Raw genomic sequence first — 12,457 nt, 5'->3', positions numbered from 1 at the left:
AAAAAGAATAGTTTTTCCCAGTCAGATTCTGGGGGATGGGAATGGGTTTGGGTGGGTAAGAGCACTTGCTGCTCAAGCAAGAGGATCCCAGCACCCACATGAATACCTGGGAAATCTGTGTGTGTCTGTAGACCTAGCACTGAGGAAGGGCAAGAGAGAGACAGATCTACCTTTGCAGGACAGCCAGCACTACCAGTCAGGTATTTCTGTTACAGTGAAAGACCTTGTCTCAAGGCCATAGGTGGAGGAAAGGTGGCAGATGAAGATATCTGGTATCTTTCTCTTGGCCTCCTAATTAATGTTTACATGGGTAGAACACGCACACTCATATGGGTGCATGAAATGGGCACTATTCCCAGCATCAGATTTTTGAGTGATCTGTATTTGAAAGACTATCATCAATAGAAATTAAATTTTTCTAAGACAGGGGAGTTCATTTGAAATCAAATTTTCTAGGAAAATATTTTAAGAATATTCCTTAAAATTTTATTTTCATAATTTTCTTGAAATATAGGCCTATTAAATGTTCGTGAGATTTATATGGTTACAATTTAGACCTGCACTTAAAACCATGTACATCTTGTTTGCTCCTGTGCATTTTTATTATATAATAAATGATCAATAGTTTAATTTTTGAAGTCTAACAGAAAGATTTTGGAAAAACCCAATTGAAGTTTAAAGCATGGTAATACAATGCATTGAAAGATAAAATGATATTAAAATGATAATTCTTGTTTTTTTCTTTTCTACTTTTAAAGTTTTTATTTATTTTTATGGTGTACTATGTATCTTAACTGAAATTTCCCCTTCCTTCTTTCCTCTCAGTACCACCCCATTTGTTCTCACCCCTAGATCTACCCACTCCCTCCCACTGCCCTACGTAAAAGAGTACAAGATACAATAGACTAAGTACAAATCCTCACATCAAGGTTGGGGAAGGCAACTCAGTAGGTAAAAGAGGGTCGCAAGATCAGGCAAAAGAGTCTGAGACCCCCTTTCCCAGGGTCAGGAGTCCCCCCTAAACCCCAAATCAACAACCACAGCTTTTATGCACAGGCATTAGCACAGACCCATGCATGCTCCCCAATTGCTGCTTTAGTCTCTGTGAAACCCCATGATCCTCCTTAGTTGATTGTAGGCTGTTTGAAAGTGACTTGCTCCTTACAGCTCTTGCATTACAAGGAACAAAATGTCAAATTCCACAATCCTACTGAGAGCCTTACTCTCACTCTTTTCAAAAATTATGTTTGTGAATAAATCATTAAAAATATCTGGTCTATTTTTATGCCAGTAATTTTTCACTACCAGTTTACCTCCAAAGGTCTATTAGTTCTGTCTACATGTTATAGAGCAATTTTCTTGAGTTTAGAAATACTTGAAGTGACCCCTAATTGGGTAAAGTGGATAGTTGGATATACACGGCTGTGACTTTTGTGATCTTTGATAGTTATATCATTTTCTAAAAGGGCAAGTTCATACTAAGATGATTGTAAACACCATTACTTTCTCCTAAGGAATACAGAATATAGTTTAAATTATTTAAACTATATTCAATGTACATATTGTTAATTTCTTCAATCCTAACAAATTTTATAAGGAGCAATATTGATTCCATGCCTTGTTATCCATTATATTTACAACACACACACACACACACACACACACACACACACACACACACACGATGAATACACACACAGGCACACACACAAGCAATAGTATGTGGGATTTCAACTACCTCTTGTACAGTCATTTCTGTATTTGTCATGGAAAAGTTTAAGATGACAGAAAAATTTGACTTCTAAGGTTCTATTAAAAGCATGACTTTCTTAGAGTTTAAATTGTTTTCAATTTTTTGCTATTATTTTTAGAGACAGGTGAAAAGCCTTTTTGTTACTGTGTGAAAAAATGAAGGCGATTCTTTACAGCTGAAGGATTCTGCTGATGTAACACACTCATTTTTGGTTATTTAATTGAGCCTGATAAGGTCCGTGAGAGGGGAGGGTAGGACTACTCAACAGGGCAACTGGGGGATTTCTTGGCTCTGCCACACAAAGACCCAAGGGCTTATTAATATTTTAAGCACTGGGAGTTCCTAAAGGACACCTTGTAATCCTGACTACTATTACTAGTCCTTGTATCTTCTTTACTGTCTGGATAAAATATTTCCTACTTTGGTCTGGATAATTCATTCTCTGTGGCTAATATCCATTTTACCTTTATCCCAGTATTATTAGTTGGTACATAAAGGAAGTCTGTTTAACACGTGTAGCTTACAGCACATCTGATCTTAATAAATTATGTATGGTTTTCTTTTGCTCCTCTTCTGAGCCCTGTTTCTTATAATTCTCACACTTTCATGTGTTTTCCTTCATTTCTGTAATCTTAGGGTTATCTTGATTTCTTCCTAGATTACTAATTGAACTCTTCTCTTATAGGTACTGCATTTTGTATGTATTTTGTCTTCATTTATTTTTATAATCCTGTAATCATTTTGTTTGCAAGTACTTGGCATTTACCCCAACTACCTACATTGATATTTTCTCAGTTTATCTTCCTAAATTAAGTCTGCAAAGTATTTAACTCTGTTACTATAATGAGTAATGAAGATAATTGTATAATGAAGATTTAAAAATTTAACTTGCAGTATGGAAGTGACAGCTGGTGGTCAATTGGCCCCACTGTTTTGAGCCAGTGGTAGGGCAGCTCGTCCTAGCGAAAGTGAGTGTAGAGCAGACCTTCGGCTCACAGGAGGGGGCTGCAACCCCATTCACTTCTCTGCTATGAAAATCTTCTATGAGGCCTTACAGCTTCAGGCTCCGACCATTTTCCAATAGGAGTACTCTGGGATAAAGCCTTTACCATATGAGCCTTGGCAAAAATACTATACTCTGAACTGAAGCACCAAGAAACATTGCAAAGTTAAGAAATATATAAAGTAGATATCCAAAGGAGGTTTTGAATATTTAAATCTCTTTTATCATGTGAGAAGGCCTATGCACTCACACACTAATACATATTGACAAATTTAAAAGTGTTTCTAGTTTTACATGTAAATAGCACACAGGTATAATATGTATGTATATAGATCTATATGTGCAGGTGGGAGAGAAGACCATCCCAATATATCTGGGATTTGATTACTAAAACATTTTGAATGGCTTTAATATTTGTTTTTTTTCTTTAAAATTAACAAAAACCTCCTTTACCATTACATAATTTTTGTATTTTTATAATTTTCCATTACATACATTTTTGTATTAATGCTTTTCCAAGAATCAGGCAGAATATTTCTTTTGTATTACAAACATTACACCTACAAACACACACATACAAACATGCACATGCACACATACACGTGTATACACACACACACACACAGCTAAAATACATCGACAACACTTAGGAACATTATTCATTCATTTTATCTCCTACATTTTTATCAATGCACTTATTCCCCTATGCAGCACACTTCGTTCACGGCTCAGTAGCATATCTCATCCTAGCCCAAGCCAGAATATTAGGAAGCTTCTCACTTCTGCCTGTCTTTTTCTATGTAGTCATCTGGCTCTTGCACTCCAACTTTCTTTGTCTACGGCTGGATACCAAACTCTCTCATTGCATAAATAATAGCAGATCTTAATTCTTTGCATCTTCTGTTCTCCAGCCACACTGCTGGCCAAGGGACATTCAAAATGCAAATCTTCTCACATCTTTAAGACAAAGGTTCATTTCCCTTTCAAGCTTTTATCTTTCAAACATGGCCCCTTCTCTTCTCAGCCTCTTAAAGATGTTTCTGTTCCAGCCTTCTCACTCATATTTTTTTCTTCCCTTAGAACTATGATGTCACTTGCTTTCTTCCTTGTCACTTGATGTCTCTTCCTTTATTGGGGACATTGAAAATTGCCAGTTCTTTAAGTCTCCCGAGGTGAAAGCTCCCTGGTTTCCATTTCCCCACATTTGCAAAAACTCTGTAATCATTGCTCCTGTATTTTACACTCATCATTGTGTCGTTACCTGATATTTCTCACGCTAGATCAATAACTCCCATAGGATCCCATGCATATTAGAACATGCTCTAAATTAGATGCTCAGTTTATAGGAATGAGTGAACTGGCTTCAGTGTGTGAAATGTACTGTACCAGATACCGCACAGACAGGGAAGGAAATAGGAGTGTATATATGAGTAGCACTGCGAGGGAGAAGAATCTTATGGGAAACAAATACAAACATAATCTCTTGTAGACAGCCTCATGCTTACTTTTTAGCCAGGCACAGCTTAAGCTTTGATCTTCCTGCCTCCATTACCCATGTTGTTGGTCCACACACATGTAGTGCTGTACTTAGTTTATCTGGGCATGATAAACTCTTTACGAGTTCCAGACTAGCTCCTGACTCACTGAGCTCTGTACACCGCCTCTCTCTTCTTCTCTGAGAATCATTTCAAATCCAAACAAATATAAAATTTTAAAAGAAAATAGGTAAATATATAGGTATTAAACATATTTTTATTGTATAGATACTTAGGCTTTCATTACTCTGAGTAAAATTATAAATTCATTCCTATAAAATTTGGAGGAGAGTTTTTAAATATTTGTTGGAAACTTTGGATATAGACAGAAAAAATATTTGTTACAGATATGTAGTTCACAGTAAATTTGGCTATTATTAAAAAATGAGACTCTATAATTGATCAAAATACACCATTTTATAGTATCAAGCTAGAATTTTTGTGTTGAAGGAGGATATATATATATATATATATATATATATATATATATATATATAGAGAGAGAGAGAGAGAGAGAGTATCTAATTAATACATGAATGGGAACATATGGTAAAATAATCCACATATTAAATGATGTCCAAAAAGAATGGAGGAGTGGCCCCTGGTTCTGGAAAGACTCAGTGCAACAGTATAGGGGAATACCAGAACAGGGAAGTGGGAAGGAGTAGATGGAGGAACAGGGGGAGGGAAGAGGGCTTATGGGATTTTCAGGGAGAGGGGACCCAGAAAAGAGGAAATCATTTGAAATGTAAATAAAGAATACATCGAATAAAAAAAAATTTTAAAAAATTGAAATTTGATTAGAATGCAGATTATAATAAATTGTCTCTTAATAATTTTGCACAGGTTTCCAATCCTATCTACTTGAGATGTTGAGGCAGGAGGATCACAAGTACAAATTACTTCTGGACTCAGAATGAGTTCAGTGCTAGCCTGCCCACAACTTAAAAAGAAAAGGCTACGATCCAGCTTAATGATAAGCGTGTTTGTCTGTGCAAGGGCCCAGATTCAAGCTCATGTACTGCAAACAGCAGCAGCAGAAGCAGCAGCAGCAGCACTATAATTTATTGTCTTCATTTTCCCCCTTGTAACTAGGGCAGGAGTTATAATACACACATATACAGTCATCCCCCTCAATCTCCCAGATTGTAGGTGGGAGTGTTTAAGGATTAAAACTTGTCATTCACCCTAAAAGAGCAACCTCATAGAATCTGACATCAAAGTAGGTGATTTTTTTTTTTAGTTCTCTAATAGATATATTTCTTTTCTCTCTCTTTTTTTCTTTTTTTTCACATTTTTTATTTGATATTTTTTTATTTACATTTCCAATGTTTTCCGCTTTTCTAGCCCCCCACTCCCCGAAAGTCCCATAAGCCCCCTTCTCTCCCCCTGTCCTCCCACTCACCCCTTCCCACTTCCCCGTTCTGGTTTTGCCCTATACTGCTTCACTGAGTCTTTCCAGAACAAGGGGCCACTCCTCCGTTATTGTACCTCATTTGATGTGTGGATTATGTTTTGGGTATTTCAGGTTTTTAGGTTAATATCCACTTATTAGTGAGTGCATACCATAATTCATCTTTTGAGTCTGGGTTACCTCACTTAGTATGATGTTCTCCAACTCCATCCATTTGCCTAAGAATTTCATGAATTCATTGTTTCTAATGGCTGAATAGTACTCTATTGTGTAGATATACCACATTTTTTGCATCCACTCTTCTGTTGAGGGATACCTGCGTTCTTTCCAGCTTCTGGCAATTATAAATAGGGCTGCTATGAACATAGTGGAGCATGTATCCTTATTACATGCTGGGGAATCTTTTGGGTATATGCCCAGGAGTGGTATAGCAGGATCTTCTGGAAGTGAGGTGCCCAGTTTTCGGAGGAACCCCCAGACTGATTTCCAGAGTGGTTGTACCAATTTGCAACCCCACCAGCAGTGGAGGAGTGTTCCTCCTTCTCCACATCCTCTCCAACACCTTCTGTCTCCTGAATTTTTAATCTTAGCCATTCTGACTGGTGTAAGGTGAAATCTCAGGGTTGTTTTGATTTGCATTTCCCTAATGACTAATGAAGTTGAGCATTTTTTAAGATGTTTCTCCACCATCCGAAGTTCTTCAGAGATTCAATGCAATGACCATCAAAATCCCAACTCGATTCTTCAGAGTTAGAGCAATTCTCAAATTCATCTGGAATAACAAAAAACCCAGGATAGCTAAAACTATTCTCAGCAACAAAAGAAATTCTGGGGGAATCAGTATCCCTGACCTCAAGCAATACTACAGAGCAATAGTGTTAAAAACTGCATAGTATTGGTACAGTGACAGGCAGGCAGATCAATGCAACAGGATTGAAGATCCAGAAATGAACCCACACACCTATGGCCACTTGATTCTTGACAAAGGGGCTGAAAACATCCAATGGATAAAAGATAGCCTTTTCAACAAATGGTGCTGGTTCAACTGGAGGTCAGCATGCAGAAGAATGTGAATTGATCCATCCTTGTCTCCTTGTACTAAGCTCAAATCTAAATGTATCAAGGACCTCCACATAAAGCCAGACACTCTGAAGCTAATAGAAAAGAAACTGGGGAAGACCCTTGAGGACGTCGGTACAGGGAGAAAGTTTCTGAACAGAACACCAATAGCATATGCTCTAAGAGCAAGAATTGACAAATTGGACCTCATAAAATTACAAAGTTTCTGTAAGGCAAAGGACACCATCAAAAGGACAAATCGGCAACCAAAAAATTGGGAAAAGATCTTCACCAATCCTACATCAGATAGAGGGCTAATATCCAATATATATAAAGAACTCAAGAAGTTAGACTCCAGAAAACCAAACAACCCTATTAAAAAATGGGGTGCAGAGTTAAACAAAGAATTCTCTTTTCTCTTTTTTTAATTTTTGCTATTTTTTGATAATTTCTTTATTTACATTTCAAATGTTATCCCCTTTCCTGGTTTCCCCTTCTAAATTCCTCTATTTTATTCCCTCCCTCTGCTCACCAACCCACCCACTTCTGCTTCCCTGTTCTGACATTCCCCTATACTGGGGCATGTAGCCTTCTCAAGACCCAGGTCCAAAGTAGGTGTTTGTGCAGGCAAGAAAACTGCTTGAAAACTTTTGAGATTTGCTTTTATTTGGGATCACTAAGTAACAGCATTGGAATTAAGGTTTCCCTCTTATTCCTTTATTTGTTATTTGTGGATAAGCATTTGAATTATTCATGCCATTTGTCCTTCTTAGTAACCGCCCCCCCCCACACACACACCCAGTTCCCTGAATGATGCTGTTTTGAGACAGAATGTCACTGTAGCTCAGGCTGGCTTTCAACTCTAGGCACTTTTTTCTGCCTTAGTCTCTGCAGGGATGAGATTGCAGATGGGAACCACCATACCCAGCCAAAATTTGATTTTTATATTTGAGCATAAATCAGTCAGTGTGTGGTAGGTTGAGACTGTGAAATGGAGAGAGCAGAGTTCATTGAAAAAAACAAATTCAAATGCTCACTGAAGCTTCATTTGAAATGCTTTTCCATTTTTACAACATAATCTGCATATAACTTATAGAGTGATACTTTTTAAATTATGTTATATTTCATTTACAATTTAGAGAATCTAGTTTTCATTGGAACAGTATAGTTTGTATGTATTTGTGAATCAAATATTTAATTCTAGTATAGGAAATTCAGCATAAACTTCATTTTGCCTAATAGAAGCTTTGATTCTCACAGAGTTTGCTTATAAATTGTGGAAAAATACATTTTTCCCATAAAATACTTTCCGGTCCCAGTTGTTATTTAACATCTGAACATATCTTTCTTGGAGGCACGTGGTCTAATGCTAGCAAATTCTTCTAAGTCTCATTGAAACATACCATTTATCAAGGACCCTAGGTCGTTCAGTAACTGTGCTAAATTATGTGCTTCTGACCTTGGGCATTTTCATTTTCTTCTATGATTCCTTTATCTGCCTGGCTCATCAGAATAAGCATTGCTCATTCCTACTTTAGATTTACTTTGTTGTGCAAACCTAGTGTCTGTTTTGCTGATGATGTAAATATTTATATCATCCCAGACTGTTTTTATAGCTCTGTTTTACGTTTCCAGAGTCATTATCTTTCTTTATTTAACACAAGATATGCAGAGTCATTTATAATTTATTGAGTATTTGAGGAGATGAGAGTTCACATGCTGTGTGTTTTGCCTCCTCGGATCCAGGGAATGTCTCAGTTTTGAGTGCTATACCCTTCACGGGAAGACAGTGTCTTTTAGACAATTGAATGAACATTGTGAAAGCTGCAGCAGGGGAAGCAATTCTCAAAGGCTGACATCTGGCTAGGTTCATAGGGTGCAGAGCATAGCCCTTGCAAAAGTTACAGGAACATTCATGGAATTGTATCCACTGAGCTACAGCAAGCACGGAAAGCATGTAGCTTACAGTTTGCAATTGCAGGTCACTGATACCTATTTCCAAAGAACAATAAGAGCTTAGGAAGTAAAATCTATATAATCACACCTCTTGAAATTTCTACACGTGAGTAAAGAAAACAGAAAAATCACTTATATAGAACATTCTAGAAAATGGGTGTTTTGAAAAATGATTTATTTATTTTTAAGTTTTGTGTATGAGTGTTTGCCTGTGTGGATGTCTGTGCGTGTGAGTACCTGGTGCTCACAAAGGCCAGAAGAGGTATCAGATGCCTAAACTGGAGTTCAGAGAAGTTTGACAGCCGCAGTGTGGATTCTTTTGACTAAACCTACGCCTTCTGCAAGAAGCAAGTGTTCTTAAGCTTTGAGCCATTACTCTTGCCTCTTTTAGTTTCCTCTTTTAGTGTTTTGGCTTTCATATTTTGAATCGTTGTATATTACATTTTGATATTATCTTAATTGGGTTTGTACTAGTCACCATTTATGCCTTTTAAATATTAAAGTAGTACATAACTTTACTTAGATTTAATATTTAAATTTGCTACACAGCACTGTTAGTATAACTTTCATTCACATTGATTATTTTAATAGAAAGGAAAGTTTCTCATGATTCCAGGAACACAGAAGTAGGTCTTCGCTAGCCTGAATGAGTATGGCTGGCCTTGAAATTTTCTGCTGTAATAATGAATGAGAAAAGTTTCCATGAAGGGACTTTATATATGCTAAATTATTTATCACCTCTTGTCTTGTTTTATGGTTATCTTTAGTGACACCAGAAAGCATATTGAAGTTCACTAAAAGAGACATTAAAAGAAATTCATTTGAAGGGAAGTCAGTGTCTGGAATGGGGCATGATGGTACAAACCTGAAGTCCCAGGTCAGGGTACTTCAGTAAGGGGATATAGAGTCAGCACTAGTTACAAAAAGAATATAAGTAAGAAATAAAAATACATATTACTATCTAACAGTATTTATTATGTTCATGCCTTTCCTTTCATAATGATTAGTGAATAATTTTATGCCTTTCTCCCTACAGCATGTGGAGAAACCCTACAAGAATCTAGTGGCAACCTTTCCTCCCCAGGATTCCCAAATGGCTACCCTTCCTATACACACTGCATCTGGAGAGTGTCTGTGACCCCGGGAGAAAAGGTAGTTGAGACCCGAGGAGTTCTCCTTCAGTCTCCTCTAAGTAAAGTATTTCACTAGTTTTAAGTTATACTTTTCTTGGTGTTTATTTACCATTATTGCTCCTTATTATTATTTTGCTAATCTGGAGATTTATCCCTGGACCTCAAACATGTCAGGCAAATACTTTACCAGTGAGCTATAGCTACAGCTACAGTTACAGCTACAGCTACAGCTACAGCTACAGTTATAGCTACAGCTACAGTTATAGTTACAGCTACAGCTACAGCTACAGCTATAGCTAGAACTATGGCTACAGCTACAGCTACAGTTATAGCTACAGTTACAGCTACAGCAACAGCAACAGCTACAGCTATAGTTACAGTTACAGCTACAGCTATAGTTACAGCTACAGTTACAGCTACAGCTACAGTAACAGGTACAGCTATAGCTACAGCTACAGCTACAGTTACAGTTACAGCTATAGCTACAACAACAGCAACAGCTACAGCTACAGTTACAACTACAGCTACAGTTATAGCTACAGCTTAACTTTGCTTTCTATTTTGAGGTGGGGGTCTTTGAAAGTTGCCCAACCTGTCTTTAATCAAACTCTGTAGCCCAGACTGGACTTTAATTTATAGTCTCTCTGCCTCTGCCTGTCAAACAGCTGGGATTACAACTAGAATTCAGTTATCAAGTCTGGATTTTATTTTTATTTCATTCTTCAAATATTTAAGTAAAATAAAAGGACAATAGACAAAAGGATATCAAGAAAGATCGATGATGGAGAAAACAACTGTTGAATATTTCTTGAAAGAGATTATTATAAACAAAATTTGGACATGAAATGAGCATAAATGTATATTTAAGACATTGTGTCAACACTTAAATTATGTAAACATGATTATTTTTAATAGAGTTTTTCAACAAGGAAATTTCAGGTTGAAATGGCCTTTATCTGTGAGAAACTCCCAATAATTATTCAGAGGACAGATAAAGAAAATATCATATCTACATGGGAAAAAACCATGAAACTGATATTAATATAGCAAGTGAAGAAAGGGATTTATATTCTCCCAAATTACATGAAGCCCAAGGCAAAAAAATCCCATGACAGTTACCAAATAAATTCTTGTGCTTGTATGTGTCTATCTATGCATTTGTGGTCTGCATGTTCTTTTTGCATACAAACCACTTAATGTGAATTTTGACAGTTCTATTAATGACTGTAAAATAATAGTAAACCTTGATCAAATAAGGCCGAGGAGATGCATACCATTTATTTTTACAAGTTTTACTCTAATTAAGGAAATTTAAAATTTGTTTCCTTTTAGATAGGTAAAAACCAAAACAAAACAAACCTACAGTTTTCTTCAATTTTTTTCCAGTATTGTTCTTAGGAAGTGGCCTGCATATTAAGACAAAAGAGTAAAAATAATAGATTTGTTAAAAAAGAAAGAATAGGAGTCTTTGTTTTATCAATTGTGTTAGGTTATTACATTAAAAGCAGTAGGTAAGAAATGGAATGAGTGGCCCCATTGACTTCTGAATTCCGTGTTAAAAGCAAACTTCATGCCTGTATTTGTCATAATGATATCTATTTGCATTAACATTGACAAATATATATTGATGTTGATCTTTGTTTTTTCAAGTTATTGTTTGAATTTGACTCCTTAATTCCCATGGAATGACTGAAAGCACACCCATTAGCCTCAGTGTAACACTGAATTACTGAAGATTGCATATCAGTTCTTCTTAGAGATGTTTGGTGATTTTTAAGTAACATCACGGATACAAAGCTGTCCAGGGTCTTGTGAAATTCACAGAAAAACTTCTTTGAAAAAGAAATATGAATAATTTTTACTCACAGAAATTACTGATTGGTTGCATGAATGACCTTATACTTCCTATAGCTATCTGTAATTTAAGAATTACATGCCTATTGAAATACTGTAATATGTTTCAGTTCACTTTCTGTGTAGGTTACTTTAATAAGTCCCTTCTGTGTTGTATAAAGCATCATTCTGACTATTTTCTTTGTGGCTTTTTGGGGCAGTTTTGCCAAGTAGTTGTGGTGGGCCTGACTTTCACTGTTTAGCACAGGTTAGCCTTGATGTCATGGTAACCCTCTTGCCTCTGCCTCCAAATGCTAAAATTATTTGTGTGAATCATCAAACTCACTATAGTTTTTAAAACAAGATCTTGTAGAATTTGAAAACATTCGAGGCAAGCCTAGTAAAGTTACTTCAAATTTCAGCAATGAATAACTGATATTACCCCTCCAATCCTATTGAAATGCTGTAGACCTTTTGTCTTCAAAACTAATTCAGTGCTCTTGCATGACTACCAATAAAAGGCATTTCCAAAGTGTTTCCAGAAGAAATCAGCAATGTATCATCCTTTCCCTTATTGTTCTTCTACATTATTTATGATAACTGGTGGATATATTAAATTGTTACAAGTTAGCAATGAAGAGAATTAATTGATTTCAGACCTTGTGTGTTCTGGTTTTTTTGTTTTTGTTTTTTTTTATAATATGTGATTATATGCCTTCTGGACTTCTAAGTTTATAGCAGTCATATTGAATTTGTATTTTTTTTTACTAC

General features: G+C 36.2%; 1 protein-coding gene across 1 annotated transcript in view; it reads left to right on the top strand.

Annotated features, from left to right (window-relative positions):
* Nucleotides 1–12,457, top strand: part of Tll1 (tolloid like 1) — a 198,884-nt gene that overhangs the window by 112,306 nt on the left and 74,121 nt on the right. The window contains exon 9 of the mRNA XM_052162659.1: nt 9,757–9,872. Coding sequence (XP_052018619.1) covers nt 9,757–9,872 — 116 coding nt within the window. The remainder of the gene's footprint in view (nt 1–9,756; nt 9,873–12,457) is intronic.

Source organism: Apodemus sylvaticus, chromosome 18, assembly GCF_947179515.1.
Source record: "Apodemus sylvaticus chromosome 18, mApoSyl1.1, whole genome shotgun sequence".
Taxonomy (NCBI): Eukaryota; Metazoa; Chordata; class Mammalia; order Rodentia; family Muridae; genus Apodemus; species Apodemus sylvaticus.
The sequence above is the reverse complement of the archived record's forward strand: the minus strand, read 5'-3'. Positions and strand labels throughout refer to the sequence as shown.